The 20,077-nt window shown below is 34.5% G+C and overlaps 1 protein-coding gene across 1 annotated transcript in view; it reads right to left on the bottom strand.

Annotated features, from left to right (window-relative positions):
- Positions 1-1,530: 1,530 nt before the first annotated feature.
- The window catches only part of DCN (decorin), a 37,113-nt gene continuing 18,566 nt past the window's right edge, over positions 1,531-20,077 (bottom strand). Inside the window, exons 3-8 of the mRNA XM_027660558.1 lie at positions 17,852-17,964; positions 7,885-8,098; positions 7,583-7,696; positions 6,277-6,370; positions 4,096-4,234; positions 1,531-3,037 (exon numbers count right to left, since the gene is read on the bottom strand). Of these exons, the coding sequence (XP_027516359.1) occupies positions 2,843-3,037; positions 4,096-4,234; positions 6,277-6,370; positions 7,583-7,696; positions 7,885-8,098; positions 17,852-17,964 (869 nt within the window). The 3' untranslated portion in view covers positions 1,531-2,842. The remainder of the gene's footprint in view (positions 3,038-4,095; positions 4,235-6,276; positions 6,371-7,582; positions 7,697-7,884; positions 8,099-17,851; positions 17,965-20,077) is intronic.

The raw sequence follows: 20,077 nt of genomic DNA, 5'->3' as shown, positions 1-20,077 counted from the left end.
ATATAAGAGGTGAATCTATCCTGGAAATGAAATTAAATTTAATGTCACTTACACATCCGCAATCAAAAATACGATGATTGCCCATAACCTGGTGTACTATAGGAGAAACCAGCCCAAAATGGTCACAGCTTTTCCTTCAGTAAAGGATAAGATGCTTTTGGGCTCCACTAGGAAACAAGGGTATTATTCCTTATGTATTTGAGTCCTACAGTTGTGACCATTTTCCGTTTTCATATTTTACAGAGAAATGGAGAATGCACTGTTGGACCCAAAGGCTTTCTACTTCAGTTCTCTTATTTCTTTCCTCCCAACTGTTTATAGATTTTGTTTGTTCTTTTTTTCTTTCTTTTATTTTTTTCCTTTCCTTATTTTCTTTTTAAGTGGGAGAGCATCTGTTCTATATTTATATGAAAAGCAGTTTTAAAAGTTTTTTGCTTCCCGCTTCTTTGAAGTCTCTGCAGATGCTGTGTGTGGATAGGATCCCATCAGTCAAACAATATTAGTGTGGCTGCACAATTTATGGAAAACCAACAGCGTGTTTACCTTTTGAATTTTTCAAGATCTTGCTTAGGTCTCTAGTTATAGGATGTGCTTATTCTGTTTCATTGAGCAAGACTGGGAATGAGGAAATCCCTTCTATCTTTGCAGCCCCTGGTTATTAGCAGGGAATGTATTTTATGGGAGGGGAAAACTTGTGCTTTAGCAGCAAGCAGAGGTAGAGAACATATCATGGGTACTACAAATGACTAGACTCAGATATTTTCTTCTGGACAAAAAGTTCCTTCTAATTTGAAAGCAGAGCCTTACTATGGGAAATTTTAAAACTACAGATGGAGAAATGGAAAGCTTGTGAATATGTTTATATGAAGCTTTAAGTAACATGTAATTGTTATTATTTGTTGTGTGAATCTCTTGCTGTAAATTGTATCTCTATCTGCTAATTTGAACCAGGCACATGCAAACACTGTACTTACAATACCTTTGTTCTCTCTTGAAATACCAGTGTGCAGTTTTCTGCATGAAGTCTCTGTCTTCACAATAGCAAATATCCAAAAGAAGAACCAAAAGGGAAAAAATCTAACTGATGAATTTCTGGAGGGTTTTCCTTTCAGTGACAGAAAGATATTATGTACTGTTTATTTTATTTAAAAATAACACTCTGAAAATGTGAAACCCAGAAGAAAAAACAGAGACAAGTGGGAAAAATCATTGGCTATTATATGCAGAAGATACCTAGCAAGAGTGCAAATATACTTTTTGAGTGTAATGGCTTTACTGAGTCATAATTTTTTCCAGTTATTTACTACTGAATAAATGACAGCTATAAAAAGGCTATATTTGTTTTCTACAAAAAAAATAAATATGAGGTTTACACATGGAAAAAGTTCCTTGACGCAAAAGATTTTCACACAACTTGCTTTTACTTTAGCTATCACCATGCTGAAGACGTTCAATTTTCAAGACTTAGTTTAGGTTCTGCTAACACTGTGTTATGCTGTCAAAACAAAATGAAAGACAAACACTTTGGAGTTTGCCTGTATTACATTATTCTTTAATATAAATGACATAGAAGTTTTACAAATTAAAGAGATTGACCTTGGAGTATTAAGAGACTGCAGAAGATTCTTTCCAGATGATGTTTTTGTTGAGTATAGATTTAGCTTTGTAGATTGACAGTAGGAATGTGCAGCCTACCTTTGATGTGCTTGCTACTCATTGATATGGGTTGAAGAATCCCAATTTAAAGAGGGCTTAAAATCACTCTAAATAGATACTTCTACAAATTATGTCCCAGCAATGTCCATATTTGCACTTATTTCACTTCATATATTTCTATACTTATGATTTTGCTTACAATCTAAATTCCACAAATTCGTCAGATGGAGGAGCCTGTGTATGTCTACTTAACAATTAAAAACTTTGTTTAAACAACAAAAACAGTAAAGGATGCTGAAAAATGTACAATGCAGAACAAGTGAACAGTGAATTGCTATTTTTTTTTTGTTGTAGATACATACATGGATTGATATCAATTACTAAACCCTTATACCATACTCTTCAAGGCAGTAAAGTCATTAAAACTGCTCTTATGACTAAGGTGAGAGGGATTTGCACTGCAGAAACTTAGTCATTAAGCTCCAGGTATAGATTACACATTTTTTACTGCAGACTACTCAATACTTTGTTCAACAGGATGATGTTAGGCTAATTTTGAATAGCACTGCTCTAGGAGAATGGCAACCTTTAAAGAATTATGTATACAATAAGAATTTTTTTTATTTTTCCCAAAATAATGACATTAGCAACCACTTTATTTGCCTCTGCTAAATAGATACATTCAGAATTATCTTAGAGTTATAGTGGATATTTTTAAACCTCCAGGGCTTGAAATAAATTTAAAGGAGGTAACTCTCACCTTCTCAAGTCTCAAGATGATTTGAGAGTCTTTTTTCCTCTACTATTTTTGTGTGTGTGTGGCTATAAAAATAACCTCACTCACTATTTTTTTTCTATATCATAGCTTAACAAATATTTACTCCAAATCTCATATACAGTGGAATCTGAAAACCTGCAGCATTCAGTGAACTGAAAAATGCCACAGAAAGCATGCTGGAAAAGAAGGTTGAAATAAGTCAGTTTAAAGCACAGTTGACAATTCTCTTTGATGTTATGCTTGCTCTTGTACATCTGTAATGTTTCATTTATTCTACATCAATGAATCGTCTCCACTTTAAAGTGAAGTTTCTGGTATTTGGCATTAATTGTTAGCAACGATTTTTTGAACAGGCCTGTAACAAGAGATACTTCAGCTGAAACACAACCGAACCCCATCTTTAGACACCTATTTGTAATTTCCGATCTGTACTGCAGAGCGTTCATGGATACATCGGAAAGCAGAGGGCTGGATTTCCCAGTACTGCACGGGATTGCTGAAAAGACTCACACCAGAATAGCTAGCCTTTTTGGTGTTGTAGCCAAGGGGGCAAAAGTCGTTGATACCAATGGAAGCAATTTTGTTGTTATGAAGATAGACCACCTGAAAAGCATGGAAGTACAGAAGTGAGAAATAGAGCTACTGTGTCAAATAAGATAAATTATTTAATATCATTTATCAAAATATATTATTTGATATCATTTATTAAATGCTTGCTATGTTTTTTGCAACATTATACAGAATAACAGTATATCTTTTTTCCCAAACATGTCCTTGATTCAGCTTACCTTTTGAAATATCTGCAGTACACTCAATACAATAATTTCTACAAAAAGTGCAGAAACTGTGCAAGGCAATCTAATAACATTACTGTCATTTGGTAATGGTAACCAAATAGGGAGTCAATGCATTTGATGCTAATTAGTTTCTCTCCAGCTGTAGTGCTTTCACTCTCATGAGAGCAATCGTACAGGACTCAAAGCCAAAGTAGTCACTAACTAATGATTTAAAATAGGTGATGAATATTAGTTTGCTCCTGAGTCATAATTTCTGATTAATTTTCCCAAGCTACACACAAGGGGTGATTTACATTTGGGAGTCTTCATTCTTTGGGAGGTTTCTTTCCTGTAAAATCTTAGTCCAGGTAAAGATTTTAGTTGCTTCCAAGAGGCCATATTTCTAGATATCCAGCCACAAGGACCCTAAAAATACTGCTGAAGTGAAATGCCTGTTGTATCTCTTTGCCCTCCTGCTTTGTGAGATAACAAAGGAAAGGTTTTTGGGAAAGGTTGCAAACTGTCACTGACTAGAAATGAAAAAAAAATCAGCAGAAGAAATGTTCTTTGAAAGTATTTTTTTGAGTAAAGAGGAAACCAAACACACAAAATATCTCATATTTGTTGTGGTCCATAAGACACACAGAGACAACAAATGTACACCTCCATATCTATATACCTCCATAGCCACTTCCACAAAAATCATAATAAGAGTCTTCCTGTTGTATGAAACCTTTCCACAACAATTCAAGAGTTTATGAAACTTACATCAAGTTCCCTTTTGCACAAATACTGCTTATGTTTCTGTTCAATACCGAATAAACACACAAATACCATTTGGAATCTTTCAACTATTGCTCTCTGAGGCAATATGATAGACTTTACCTGGATATATTTGTGATCACCCAGTCCACCGGGTACTCTGACAAGTTCATTGTTGTTCAAATGGAGCTCTCTCAGATGAGGTACATTGTTAAGAGAGCCATTCTCAACTGAAGAAATACTGTTGAAACTGAGACCCAATCTAGAAAATAAAAACAAACAAAAACAATAAACCAAAACAAACAAACAACCCTCCCCCACAACAAACCAACAATAAAAACATTTTAAACTTGCCCTCATAACCATCTTCCTTGGGTTGATTCCTTCTCTACATTACTGTTGTAGAAGAGACCAGACTAATTTTCAGAATTATGTCTGAGCTAGTCACCATGGAGTTTAAAGAAATATATTCAAATAAGCTTGGCATCTGACGTATGCAATCATAATTATCATTATATCATTCAACTTGTGCTTATGGTACTGCATACTCTCTGAAAGGCCTTTAAAAACTCGAGTAATTTTACAAGGAAAATGAGAAAACAAAAAGGGCAAATATTAGCCATCTACTAGCATTCAAGAACTCAAAAGAGAATGAGCAGTAGACCTATACCAAGCTCTTTCATGGAACATTTTACAGTTTAAAATACTTTAACACAGTCAGAAAAAATGTCCTGTTTCTCAAAGTTTAACTGTGCTTTAGGGTGCCTATTAGGCTGTTGAGCTTGAGTTGACATGATCCAGGTTATCTGATCCTGTCCTAATATCTCTAAAGACTTAGATGTATAAATTAAAGCTGGTTTTGGTAGCTTGTTTCTGTGACACAAGGGGCATGCTGCCCTTAGATCATCCCATATTGTCTCCTGGAGCTCTCGCGTAGCTCCCTCCTTTCTTCATCTGTCTTCTCTGTTACGTCCAATCCTTGTTGCTCCTTGTTCACCAATCTGTATTCTACCTTACCTCTCAACTTTGCAAAACAGAATTTCTGATTGTACTCGGGTTACTTGCTTAAGCACAGACCAGAGAGTGGTTTAAGACTTGGTGCCTGCTCTGAGCAGCTCCACATTTCTACACTATGATCAACAGAATATCTTGTTTCTCCTTACAGAACAGCCACAATAGAAGCAGCCCAAGGTTAGACATTTTTATATTGGCATTTGCAGTGTAAAACTTTATGTCTTCAGATGGACTTTCAACAATTTTGTCCATGAGATGCTGCCTGTAGTGTTATCCAAGTGTGAATGTGAAAGAGTAGAAAAACTGTCATCTACAGGACAACTCACACACACCACAACCCACACCTCCAATAAATTACTCTCTACTTGAGTAGTTATCATACTGTTTTGGTTTTGGAAGTTTTCTTCATAATTTCTCTGAAGAATGTTACATTCTATACTAAACCTCTGTTATAAACAATAACTGCCTCATAGTTCTCTATCCCATAATTATGGTATTTTTATTTTTTTCATTAAAATAAAGGAACAGAATTTTTTTGAGCAGAGAAAAGTCTGTGATCAAATATGAAGTTTTAAAGTATTATATCATCAAAATAAGTTGTAATAAAGGCCCGTTTTACTCTGTTAGCATGTTTTGTGATGTGAACAAATTCAAAACCTATTCCATATAACTACTCTTTGGGAATTCTCCTTACATTTTCCTACAGTTAGAGAAACTTATTCAACAACATATTCACAGATTAGCTGATTAAAATCAATCTGACAGTGATACTTTTTCATTTTTTCTTTTTTAATCATGTTTCTGGACCCATTGGAGACTTGCCTTTCTTGAGAAGCAAAGAGACCCCTGTTGAAAGCAGTTTTGGTTCACATGTGCTTTTTTCATCAGTTTCCAGGGCAAATTGTATGACCAAGAAAACTGCATAAACCGAAGATGGACATAAAATTAATGAAATATGATATAATCTAAAAAAAAAAAATCTAATTTTTCTCTTTATCTTTTTTCTTTTTTCCTGTTTTTTGTTTTTGTTTGTTTGTTTGTTGTTTTTAATAAATCAAATAAACAGTTGTCTTGGACATACATCACTCATAGTTGAAAACAGATGGAAAGTTTTGTTAGAAAAAAAAGTTTTGGGTTTTTTTTTAAATCAGTACACAAACCCTTAGAAGCTTTTCCTGCATCATTGATGATAATGCTCATGAAGTCCAGACTGATGTTCTCTAATTGTGAGTGTATGACAATTACAATTTCAACTAATATTTTATGTGAACAGATGAAACTAATTCATACTTTGCCAAGTTGGTGAGTCCAGACAGACTTTCAGCATCAATTTTGCTGATTTTGTTGCCATCAAGATGAAGTTCAGTAAGGGATGGAGGAAGGCCTGAAAACGAGAACACCATCAAATTGCTTTTGATTATACTGGATTATTATAATTTTAAAAAAGACTTGCATTATACTGAGGCTCTTTTGCAGTTAAAAAAAAGACTTTTAATAACATGCTCAAGAACAATTCACTGAATGAAACAAAGAACTTTCACAATCAGGGAAAATTAAAACAGCTAGTAACAATTTATTTAGCATGAAATAAGACCAAACTCCTAAGGTCATTACAGAACAGTTAACTCTTGAAAAATACCTCTTGAAATTCTTCCCAGACATGATTTCTAGCCTTCATGATTGTGTAAGTGGGATATGCATAACAGTGTAAGAGAAAGAATTTTCTTTTTAACCAGAATATCCACATACATAAATGTACTAACATTTAGCTCCTAGGTATTTAACAAGTAACAGCAGTAGAAAATGCAATTGTAAGGATGAGGTAAGATAATTTTAATTTTTTTTTTTTTTTAGCTAGGGTACATACTAGTTTACAGATTCTGTTTATCAGGGGAAAAAAAAGGAAACATATTTTACCTATCTGAGGACCCTCAAAGGAACATCCAAAACAGAAAATGTGGGAAGAAAAAAATAACAAGCAGTTTAAACTTTCAAAAAGTTTTCAGCCATTCCAAAATGATCAGTTGGCTGAAGTACGAATAAGTTGAATCTAATTTGTTCTGGATTGCAACCATTCTGGTTTGTTTGTTTTATTTTTAATAAATCATAATGAAGTTGTTCTTATGTCATAGTAATTTGCAATTAAGTACTTTTAAAAATAGCAAAGGCTGTTATTTTGTATAAGGAAAGTATTTTTGGCTTCAAACCCACAGACTTGTGGAGGGCTGATTTTATGCTTTTAGAATTTCAGGTAATTCTACATGAGTTCATATCTACTTAATGTTAATCAGGCTCAACAACCAGGGTTGGAGGTTAAAAACGTTCTTCCACTTTATATTTCAGCTATGGGACAAGAAAAGCCAAATAACATAAAATGGCTTACTTTTTACAGTACATCTCTCGTGGAACTTCTCATAACAGAGAGACAAAATTTTCCAAACTACTAAGTAGAGTCAACTGATCAAAAAACATAGTCAAGTAAGAAATACTGGAAGGACTGGCTCAAAAAGCTTCCACAACTTTTTTTTCCCCAACTGACTGGAAGTCACTATATTATACCTGTGCAAATCTCTGAAATATTAATTGAATTTCTTACCTTTTGGGATGCTAGTAATGTTGGTGTCCGCAATACGGATGTAGGAGAGCCTCTTCATCCCCTGAAAAGCTCCGTTTTCAATGCCTGAACTCTTGATTGGATTGGTGCCTAGTTCTGCCAACAAAACATGGTCATAAGCTGTGATGCAGTGTAGGTACTTATATTCTTCCAGTCAAAACTAATTTGGAGGTACTATTTATTGGAGTGTTTCTTGGCTTTCTACATGAAATCACTGATTGAACTAAAAACAACGTCTTTGAAAAATACTGAGTTGCTTTTGTTATAATTTCTCATGATCATACCTAAGACAATCACTTGATTCAGTCCGTTAAAGACAGTTTTCCTCAACTTGGAGATCTCATTCTCATGAGCCCGTATCTCCTGAAGAGACTGCGGCATATTTTCCGGGAGTTCCTTCAGGTTGTTCTTAGACAGGTATAGTCTTTCCAGTTTCTTCAGAGGAGCAAAAGCTAATGGGCTTATTTTGCTGATTTTGTTGTTAACAAGGATCAATGCCTGTGGAGTAATAATGAAGGAGATCTCAGATGATCACAAAGGAAATTGGTTTAGCAATGAAGCATTTAAAAATTCATATTATTTTCTAGAGCCTTTTGGCCAATTTAGTGAGTTGAAGAAAATGCAATACAGTACTAAAGAAAACAGATTATAAACTTTAGAAATGGTGAAAGATAAAAAGTCCTACAGAACAAACGCACATGTTGTTTCATTGCTGAGACCACATGCAGCTTCTGTTAGCATCCATAATTTATGCCCATGAATAAGTACAACCTTTCCATTTGAAAGCTGTAATGAACAAGACAGTCATTAAAGATCCAAATATTATCATTTTCGTTGGGTTTTTTTTCTCATTTTGTTTATTCTGAGGGTATTTTTATGCCTTGCCCATCATCACACAATCATTCTAACCAGTTTCTCCTGAATGAGAAACTCTATGACTCAATGCAGTGAAGGCACAGCCCAGCTTAATAAAAATATACATAGCATCACCTATTTCCTCTCAGTCTTTTAAGACTGCACTTAATAGATTTCTATCTGATAACAGCTTCATTTTTTGCAGAGATATATAAGCTTTTTTTCTTTGTTAGAGTAATTTTGTATGGAAGGGGAAAAATCTGAAGCATCATACTCCAACTCCTGCAGTTAGGGATCATGGACCATACCCACTTTGCCTTCCATGTAGGTGCCTGATATAGTTCTTACCACTGTGATATCTAGACTCCCGGTAACTCTAAGCAAATGAGCTCTCTATACAGCTGAGGGACAAAGGCCTCCATGAAAACTCTGTTACTTGTAATAGGTGGCTCCACATACCTCTGAAATTTTACATTATTGCTGAGTCTCTTATTGATTAATCAACCATGACACAAAAAGGGAGGAGAAAGTCCCATTGCTGTCAGAACATAACACACATAATGGAAAGTATTTGATATGATACATACTTGAATGAAACTTATCATTTCATCTGTTTGCTATCTATGTTTGCTATCTTACAGTGCTGCATGTTAGTTGCAGTGAATTAGGTAGAATGGGCCATGTAAACATAGATATAATATCTGCTTTTATTATTACTAGAGAATAGATACAGAACATCTTTGTTCACTTCTTCCATTATGCTAATTTCAGATACTGAAGAAAAAAGTTGCTGTGTATACTATAGATAACATTCAGAGCATTTTAATACACTTTCAATATTTTCAGAATTACAATTAAGTCTGTTTCTTGGAGGAAAATGGAGCATTCAACTCATCCACAATCAGTTAATTATTAAAACAGTGGCAAGACTGTCAGCATCTGTGACAGCACCTCTCTCTCATGTAAACTGAAAGAGAAGTGAGAAGATAGTTTTAAATGGTGCCTGATGTGTAGTTTTCCCCTAACGTACTCCTCTTGCAGATCATCCTGAGCAAAGCAAGCAGTGTGTTCTGTACATGGGTTCACTGAGTACACGTAAAACAGAACATATCTCATTTTAATTTTATATGTTAGCTAGAAATAACACATATGCAAGAGGAGGTAGAAGAGGTCACTTATAGCTCAGTAGAGTATTTCCCTAACAATAAGCCTTTCCCAAAATAAGTATGTTGGTCAGTGGAAGCCATGGCCCTTACTCTCTTTTATTTGAGACTGAGCTATAAGAACTGACGTGAGAACATACAGGGTACTCATCGGGTGTGGTTTCTTGATTCATCATTGCCAGAATTGTGATACAGATGTAGATTCTGCCCAAAATGAAATGCAGCTACCTGTACAGTATTAGGACACGGCAAACATCCCAGTTATTGAAAAGTGGTACAGTTTAAATTATACAGATTAATCTCTTACATTGTTTTTATTGCAATAATTGAATGTTCTACTGTTAATTACATTCTTCTTTATTTTTCTTAATTTCGTAATGGATTTCATTTCCATAGATCTCTAAGTCTACATTTAATGAGTTTGGACTCATCTGCTGAACACTTGAAATTTTTATCCTGCATCTTGCTTGGTACTGCTTAGTAATTTATTTCAGCTAAAAGCTACCTTATCTTTCTTCTTTCTTTTTTCTTTGATTTAACTTTGCTATCTTTTAGATAAAAATCTTTGGGCTGTGATTATCACAAAAGACGATCTAGTGTGAAATATTTCTTGGTGGAAGCAGGTGGGTATATTCTCTTGAGTAGTTATGTTAAGAGGATGTTACATCTTTTCAGAGCAGAACTGATAGCCTTGACCAAACCCAGAAGTTATCTAGGTACCTAGGATTAATCTGTTCTGCTTTGCCAGTTCTTTCTCCTGAATATGTTAATGTTATCTTGCGGAAACACGCAGAACAGTTGTTTTATTCCGAGAGTCTCTCGGAAATGATGGTGTCTATCAAAAGCACATTTAAAAATACTAATTTCTCAGTGGGAACATGTATATGGTAGTATAAGGTGGGAAGGTATCATAAGTCAAAGTTTTCAACTTTTTTGGACCAGAATATCATTTCCCACTTAGACCCTCCTCTGCAAATCCTTGCTCCTAGTATTTTAAACCTGCATTATTTTTCCCCATTGTTGTGCAGCTGCAAAGAAATAAAAATAAACCACACTAGAGTTTACAAGAAAAGTTTTACTATCTCCCAGAGCAACAACAAATGAAGATAACACACCAATATAGCACCTGGCAAGTCATAGCCCTGGATTCCCTTCCCACTTCACAATATCTCTATTATATGCAAGACTTAAAGAACTAAGTTATTAGGCTTGGAGAAATGCTGTTTACTTTCCTCAGAATGTGTCCCGTCTGGTTTGCATGCAACGAAAGCTAAACCAAATCAAAATAAAATTAAATTAAAAGCTCAGGGGATTTTAGAGGTCAATGAAAACAGGAACCAGGGGAGGAAAAACCTAGGGAAAACATCTGCAGGCAGTGTTCCTGAGCAATGGATGTTAGGCAAAAACAAGTCATGTGGACTAGCTATCCTGAATAAGGACCAGATGGCATGATGGGACATTCTATTTATCATGTCAAAGAACATAACAAAAATTTTGTACATGGCAAGGAGTAATTGGAGAGGAAAATAAGGGTAAACCTGAAAGTGTTCAAAATGCTGGACCCCTTGGTCACAGACATCACTTGCAATGCAGCTGGTATGAAATGATTTGGCAGAGATCTGACAGCCTAGAACAGAGAGTCACAAGAAATGACACTTTTATTTGAAAATCTACCTTCTTCCACACTTCTGCTTTAGTGGAGGAAAAAAATATTTAATTTAAAATAAATGTACTAAAAAAAAAAAAAGAAGCACATCAACAATTCACAATAAAAAATGCTGAGCATACAAAAGTCCAGCTTTCAACATGACCTGATATGGATGCAAAGATATATAGCCATGGGTAAAAAACAGAGACAAGAAACAAAGAGAAAATAAAAAAGGCATAAATACATCAAGTATTAATGCCAGGCTTAGAAGGTTCAGAGCAATTCCCCGTGGATAAGAAAAAACTTAACTTCCATCTTCATTTTCCTGAGATAAAGCCTTTTTCCTTTGTCATAACATAGTATGTAAACACTGCGCAGTAAACACTAACATTTTTATAATATTGTACCATGTTGTCATAACCTGCAGTTAAAGTGGTGTTCAGAGAGGAAAAAAATCCAAGCTTTGCTCTGAAGATGACTTTCTTTTTAGTGAAACACCTCTGGTATTTCTGTAGTCAGGAAAAAAAAGAAAAATCACTGTGTGACAGGAATAGATGCTGGCTACGCTGAAGTCAGTGGGAGTCTGGCCGTTTAGTTGCCTCTGACACGATTTCTACCTCAAATATTTATTTCCAAAACAAAAAGGGGGATTCACAATTCATGAAATTTTTGGAACCCTTATTGGCATGCTTTTGTCAAAATATACCCTGACAAACTGCAGAGGGAGCATGCAGTAGTCATGTAGAAAATAGCATAGGGTTTTTCTTCCTGAGGTTACTAAAACTTAAAAATTTTGACCTGTCTAGGAGTGGAGAACAGGGGATTTAATTTTTTTTGTGTGTGTGTGTAATTTCATTATATTAGAATCTCAGGAGATTGTTCTGAGGGGTTTTAGTCCCCCTTCATCTTAATTTAGGATAGTTTGAAGTGAGAGCCTTGCAGACATCAGAATTAAACAGTACAATTAGCAGCAAACTCTTATCAGTCGTACTATATAGTGAAACACCTGTTTTGCCAGCTGGGGATGGTACTCTTACCTAACCTATGAGTTTTTCAATGATGCATGTGTCCTTGAGGGTTTAAACTGAAAACTCAATCCACTTACCCAATGGAATGTCTTTAATTTCCTGGGTTATGTGTTACATTTTTTCCTGGTTTTTATTACAGTTCTGCTAGGAACAGTTATGTCTTAAGAACTTTAAGCCCAGGAGCTAGGCATCTACATAAAAACAATAATAAAATTCATCCCTTTGGTTTGCCTTATGTTTTCAGTTTTTAAGTCATAGTCAAGGTTTTCTGCCAAATTATTAGGGGCATATGTACACTTAGGGAAAAAACAAACAACTAAATAACACAAACAAAAACAAACAAAAATAATCCAGAACTTGACATTCTTCTCTAATTGTCCAAACCCAGGATCAAGAGGACAAAGCTAAGAAAGACATGGAAAAAGGGATGACATAGAAGCAATAGGGAAGAGATGAATGAACTGTGAAGAAAGAAGATGACAAGGCCCTGAAACAACAACCTGACAGTACAGAAGCCTGTGCAAAGTAGTTTGATCACATACACAGTAACTTGTTGAATAATCTCACAAAGCCAAAGAGCCTGTTGCAGATCTAGTTTGTCTGGCCTTTGAGCTCTCACTGGTAACTCTCGTGCAACATGACTTGCACAGATAATGAGGGAGCAGCTGGCTCTACATTTCCCTTTTTCTTCAACCCTGTCCTTGTCTACTATGACAAGGATTTTTGTAATTAATTAAATTTATCACAATTTACTTGATTACTTTATTGTTGTATTCTATAAAAAATTAATTTTTTTCATAAACTTGGTATGTTGACTCTTCCCAGAATTTTAAGGACCTAAAAGATCTTCTGTCCTGTTTTTTTCCTAACATGAGAATATCTTTACCTGCTGCACAGGAAAAGTGTTTTGTGTGCATGTGATATGTTGCATGCTTGTTTCAGTGGAAAATCTCATCGTGTGTTAAGGACAATGCAAAGGAGAGTCTGAGGAAATGAAAACTCTCTAAGGGAGTACTGTATTTCAGAAAGACTAACTTTTTTTTCCCCTCAGAATATTTTTTAGAAACCTACAGCTGCACCAACTGGGAGGGAAAAAAAGTAAACTTTAAATATATATCTGTCAGTCCAGCTAAGAATGTCTGCCATCGATAATAGGAGGAGCTGAGTTCAGAGATAGAACCTGGACAGAGATATCTGTCCTTGTGTTTTTCACGGTATGACAGTAATTAATGATTCTTCATTCTGTGATTTACTGAGTGCTGTGTTTACCCAACTTCTCTTTATGCCTGGGAAAAGGGAACTGAACCTGTAAGGATTTGTCAGAAGACTGGATTATTCCTTTTTTTTTTTTTAATCTGTTAGGAGCTTTTCTATATCCCTGGAAGATGTCCTTAGACTTTTCTTCAGTTAAATAGTTTATTTATTTATTTATTTATTTATCTATCTATTTATTTATTTAAAGAAAAGTTTAAAGTTCCAAAAAGTTTAAAGTTTTTTTTGAAGAAAAAGATGTCATGAAACTTTTCTAATACAATACATTATTTTTCCACTTGCTATTACTACAAAGAATGTTTCATTTTCTTTACCCATATGTTTAGTGCTGATAATCCTTTACTGTGGATATGGTTGCAACCTTAAGTTCCAAGCTTAAATCTTTGGTCTTTTCCTTCAGTTTAGATAAAACTGGTTTTAGCACTATTGTATGTACCACCATGGCTTTGCGTATTTCTACAAGTTTCAATTAATTAATGCTCTATTTGATTTCAGGCCAATAACACATTGATCTTCTTTCACTATACTGACACTGTGCCATTGAAAAATTCCTGTTGGAAAAGCATGCAGTCACTGTTGTTTGTGCTCTTCTTATAGTGATCTAATAGGCAGTAGTTTCTTTTACCTCCTTTTCCAAGTGCCAGGCATTATGCTGGTTTGCTTTGGTTTTGCCACACAGCAGGCAACTCCATGTGTTGTTTGTGTAGACTCCTCCTCTACTCTGCATGAGGGCTTGCTCATGTAGTATTTTGGATTCTTTACTGTGTCCATGGGGTCAAAGTACTGAACTTTATCCAGAAATGTCAGTCTGCCTGGAAAATTCCGACAGTTTCATAGAAATAGAAGACTTTTTTCCTGGCTCTTCCAATAGCGTCTGTTTGATTTTTTGCCACAGGTCTAAGTTATAAGCAAGTTTTTTACATAATATAAGTCAGCTCTCTGAAACCACATAACTCAGTCCTCTACCCTTAAAAAAGACTCAAGTCCACTGGTTTAAAAAAAATAAAATCTTGTCTGTCAATTTTAAATTGATTTAAGTCTCACTGAGTTTTTTTAGTAAAACATTAATAATTTAGCCACTTTTTCCTGGATAATTTAAAACTAGAAAAATATTAAGCATAACTCTTGACTCTGGTGTTTCCTGGCAGGAATCCATTATTTGCAGGTAAATATTCCCTTAGTTGTATCCTTTTCTAATTACTTGTCTTATTTCCACAGCTGCAAATTTTAGCTGCTCTTTTATCTACTTAGGAAAATTTTCAATACAAAGAATATTTTTGTAGGTTCTAATTTCTCTTTCATCTCATTGCTGTGTACCCTACAGAGCATAACCAGCTACATTTGTGCTGAAGGAGAATCCTTGGGCAAGTTATAGGCAAATCCTTTCTTTTCCTGTTAATTATTCTGGGGTTTAGTACTAGTTGAATCTTAGGTTCAACCCAACTTGCTCGTGAAAATCTCTTCTAAAACTATTACAGTTGTGGTTTGTGATATCTATAGGTATTAGGAAGGTATTTAAAAGGATTATTCAAAAGGAATAAACTGCGTATACTGTCCATTTTGGAATTTAAGGAATTGTTCCCTTAAATGATCACTTCATGAAAAAGGTTAACTTCAGTTTCTGGGTTTAGATTTTGGAAGAATAATACTGACAATTTTTGCAAATCTTCCTGTTTTAGTAGAATACAAGAAGGTTTAATAATATCTAAGAAATATTTGAATTTTTGAACATCACACATCACATCAAGTGTGACATTAACCCAAGTTATGTTTATCAGAAAATACGATTAAAAAGTATATACATCATAGATAGATAGATAGGTAGATGGATAGATAATCACACACACATATCTCCTTAAAACAAAAGTTGCAATGTAGCTCTACCAACAATGTTTTTGAGTTTTATTTCCTAAAAGTAACATTTCCCTTTCACTATCACTCTGAAGAATATTTAAGTTAAAGTTGAGGAATGGTAATTGTTCCCAGCTATGGCACAGGAATATTCCTCCTGAGAACAAAGATGGTGCCTAGTTACATAAATGTACCACATGACTAAATTATTTTGGGGAGGAGATCATAGAGTCACAGAATCATAGAATCATAGAAAGGTTTCGGTTGGAAGGAGATCTTGAGAAAATCATTATTTGTTCTTGAGTAAATTCAGGAAAATTGCAGTTTTGAAGGTTATTTGTCAAAAATTTTGTTAAAGTTGTCAGTTTTCTGTATGATTTCCAGTCACCCCTAAGCATGTACTGGGTACCTTTATGAGTAAGCCAAACAAATAATGAAGAGTTACCTATTTAATTCATTATTAAATTGTATCTATTGCAATAAAAGGAAAGAAAGAAAGAAAAGAAAGAAAAGAAAAAAAAGAAAGAAAAGAAAAAAAAGAAAGAAAAGAAAGAAAAGAAAGGAAAGAAAGGAAAGAAAGGAAGAAATAAAAGAAAAGAAAGAAAGAAAGAAAGAAAGAAAAAGAAACAAAGAAAGAAGAAAGAAAGAAAGAAAGAAAAAGAAAGAAAGAAAGAAAAAGAAAGAAAGAGGAAAATCCCTTAGAGTTAGCTTCAATGAGATAAAATAGTTCACAGGATCTGTAACAGACTCAAACTGAATGCCAAGTAGGTAGGAGTCAAAATCACTGGGAGCCTTGATTTTCACCTGCAATACCATGCTATGACTAATTCAATGCAGTGTCATGAGGAAGGATTGCTAAAAGATTTATTTCACTGATAAGACTTTTGTCTTTTTTAACACCTTGTAGATAATCTTCACTGAAAACATAGGACTCCTTTCCAAGGTGGAAGAAAACAAAAAAAAAAATGGGAAGGAATTAAGGTGTCAAATCTGCTCAGTAGCCAAGGAGAGAAATTGAAAAAAATCTGGGAAAAAGTCATCTCATTCTCAAACCTAGCCTAATGAAATGTGATGTAGAAGCAAGTGTTTTGTTGACTTTAGGGGTTATCTATGTAACTAGATCAAGTATAGACACCCATGCTAAAATTAGATGACATGAATGCCATCATGATTGAGTTGTGCAGATCTCTTCTCTATGGACAGACTGGCACTGTGCCTATTCCTAGAAATTTTTTTTAAATTATCTTCTTGATGTTGAATTGAAACAAAAATTTAAGAGGTACGTCGGAAGAAATTAAGAAGGTAAATGTTTGTAGGATTTTTTTTCCCAAGTATGAGTGGCTGAATGCAGATTCTGGTTGGAAACATTGTTTATTTGGTTGATGGTATTGGCACCAGCAATGGATAAAAAGTGGGAATTAGCTTCCTGTTTGTGAAAGAATAGCATAGCGTAGAATAGAATAGACTAGAATAGAACAGAATAGAATAGAAAGAGGCTGTGAAGAGCCAGGAAAGCAAAGCCAAATAATTTATTGTTTATAATAATAAATGATCAAATAGAGTAATACACAGAATAAACAGTTGTTGAAATTCTGGAAAAATAATATTTTCAGACATATTCCTGAGTTAGGATATTATTTTCAAAGACAGAGAATTAATAGCCATTTTCTGATCTGTAAAGAAAAATATTTCAACAAAACTGAAGCAAGAGTATGAGGTATAAATTGTAAGATGTTGATAAAAACTACAGACAGGGAGGAGGACCTCAGACAGAGCAAAAGAAATTTAGAAAGAGAGGAAGGTAGTTGTCTGATGGAAACTTGGAAAAGAGGTGAACCAGGAAAAATGAAGCAGTCATAGAATCCAGGAAGGAAAATATTTCAGCAAAGGGCAAATCGCACAGCAGTGATGGAAGAGACAGGCAGGTAAAGGAGGATGAGGATGGAGCTTTGCTATGAGAATGCTGTTGCAAATGCACTATTTTATTGTAGTGATTTGGAAAAATTCTTGAGCTAAAATTAGTACAGAAAATCTGCTGACAAACACGGCACATACAAACCTCTGTGAGCTCAAAGGTGGGAGGGGAAGGAATACAGTAATAAGTGAGGGAGGTGGCAGGGTTGAGACTGAAATAACCAAGTCACTGTCCCAAAGAGACTGAAAACACAAATAAATAGGTGAGAGAAATTATGATGGAGATCAGGAGACTGAATGGACACAAGATAAGTATGATGAGCTGAAGAGAGATGAAAAACTTCTGTTGTATGAAAAGAGAATTTGCAGGAGAGGAAAGGGAAAGCAACTAAAAAGGTTGGGCTGGTGGAGGAAGATCATAGAGTATTTCATCAGTTGTCCTTAAAAATCACAGTACCAGGCCAAAACCACATTTTCTCCCCATCTTTGTTGACAAATGCCAGTTCATTTATAGACTTACATGAAGATTCTTCAGGTTCTTGAAATCTCCTTCTCTAATTTCAGTGATTTTGTTGTTCTGTAAGTCCAGCAGAGTTGTGTCTCGAGGAAGGTCTTTTGGTACTTTTTCCAGACCTAACAACAGTGAAAAGAACAGACAACTGACTTTGAAAGAAACTTTAAATAAGGGACAGTATTTTTCTTCATAGCATTTTCCTTTCAGTAAACACCATTTCTAGAACTCATTTCCTGAAGAAGTTTATGAAGACTTATCTGAAAGTGTTTCTGTCTCCAGCCAGTCAAAGAGAGTTTTATTTTGCTAAGTTACCCAAAATTTATTTATTCACATTTCCATTATGCCTTTTCTGAGAATATATCTGAATTTTAGCTTGAAGAAAAGGATTTAGTTTGGGAAAATTATTTTTAACTCTTTTAATTCCACTGAATTGTGTAAATAAAAATTGCTTTTGGAAGCAGATAGGGTATTTATCAATTTCACTGTGCGTTTTTGTGGACAGCGAATGTTTCGTGCTATTTAAGAGGTACTAGGCTTTTTGAAAGAGGTACAATAGTTAATTGTAATCATTTCCAGAAAAAATACTATTTGTTTGACAGTGAGTAAATTGTAGTACAGTCCACCTTAAAAAAAAAAAATCTGCCTCCTCCCTTTTCTTTGAACTGAAACTATGTCCAAGTTTTCTGGAGAACAAATCGTTTGGTTTCACTACAACTGCCAAAAGAACATCAGACAGTTTAAATTAAAGACTCACTTTGGGACTATTTTCTGAATAGCTGATATGTAAGTCTGATGAAGTCATGGAAATGAAATTATTTAGTGTTAAATAACACTTGCTTTACCCAGCTTTCCTTTCATACTGTGACTTGGAATAAAGCAAATCTTTTATATTCATTCTGATTTACCACAAAATTAAAATGTTCTTTCCTAACTACCCTTTTCTTTATATAACAGAATGTGAAATGATAAATGAATACTTGGTAGGAAAAATTTATAGACACTAATAAAGTCTCTGTATGGGCATCTGGTCTTCTCTGGGTAAAACAGTCTTTCTTACAAGTAAAGGTTTTAACTAGTCTTCTTGAAGCTGTATTTGAACTCTTCTGGGAAAGATCTCTCTGCAAGTATTGCCAGTATCTACCCAGTATGATGGTGGACTGCATGATATTCTTCTCAGATGAAAGATCTATGCCTATATATATTATCTTTTTAAACCAATATATTTTAATCTCAAACATGGAATTGCAAACACAGGGAGATATGCTTCCCACAGATAAGATATGTTTTGCCCACATCCATGGGCATACTCTAAAGTTGTCTAGACACAGCCCTAAGTAACCTCCCTAAGCAGGGGGTGGACTAGATGATCTCAAGAATTGACATCTAAACTCAGAAATTCTGTGATTTTGTGATACTTCACATTCTTCAAAAATGTGTTTTGACACATAGAATGTAGGTTTCTCTGTCAAAGTCCTATGTTAAGCAAAACACCTTCTCTTTCAATCCATTTTTAGAATATATCTGTATATATGGTTGGCTCTTATTGGAAAGGATTAAGGCAAACCGTGAAAAGAAGGAAATGTTTGGTCCTGTATTCAATTTTTTCAATTTACATAAGGAGCACTATTCTGTATAGATACTACTATAAAACTCTACCATAAAGTGTAGAGAGGCACAATGATGTGTACTGAAGCTTTTACTACAATTAATGATGTGCTAAGAATTCATTATAGATTTGGCCATATTCTTAAAAATATCTGCATGCAGATGAGGCCTCCAATTTGTCTTTCAGCACCTTGTCGGAATCTTCCAAAGTGCTGAACATGTCAGAGATCCCACTGTGTCTGTTAATGCTGTTTTTCGCTTAGTAAATTATGGAAAAAATGATGCTTTTTTAGTTGTCTATATATGGATGCAGGAGACCTAAACTTTTGAAAGGTGTTTCCTTCTTTTAATCTTACTTTTGAGTTGATAATATTAATATGTACAGAACATATTCCATTGCCCATTATGAACCAAAAATTTTGATGTCTGAATTTAAAAAAACATCATCCCAAACACCCTTCAAATTTATTTTCCCACCCATAAGTTCTCTAACATTAGATAAAAACATTAAAATATTTGGATCAGATTTTTATTAAAATTCAGTGCAATATAAATTAACCTATCTGAGCTTTAATCACACCAGAATTCAAGAGTTTTTAAAAGCAAAATCATCCAGCCTTGGATGAA

The sequence above is a fragment of the Corapipo altera genome, unplaced genomic scaffold (assembly GCF_003945725.1).
Source record: "Corapipo altera isolate COAL_440 unplaced genomic scaffold, ASM394572v1 1, whole genome shotgun sequence".
NCBI lineage: Eukaryota > Metazoa > Chordata > Aves > Passeriformes > Pipridae > Corapipo > Corapipo altera.
The sequence above is the reverse complement of the archived record's forward strand: the minus strand, read 5'-3'. Positions and strand labels throughout refer to the sequence as shown.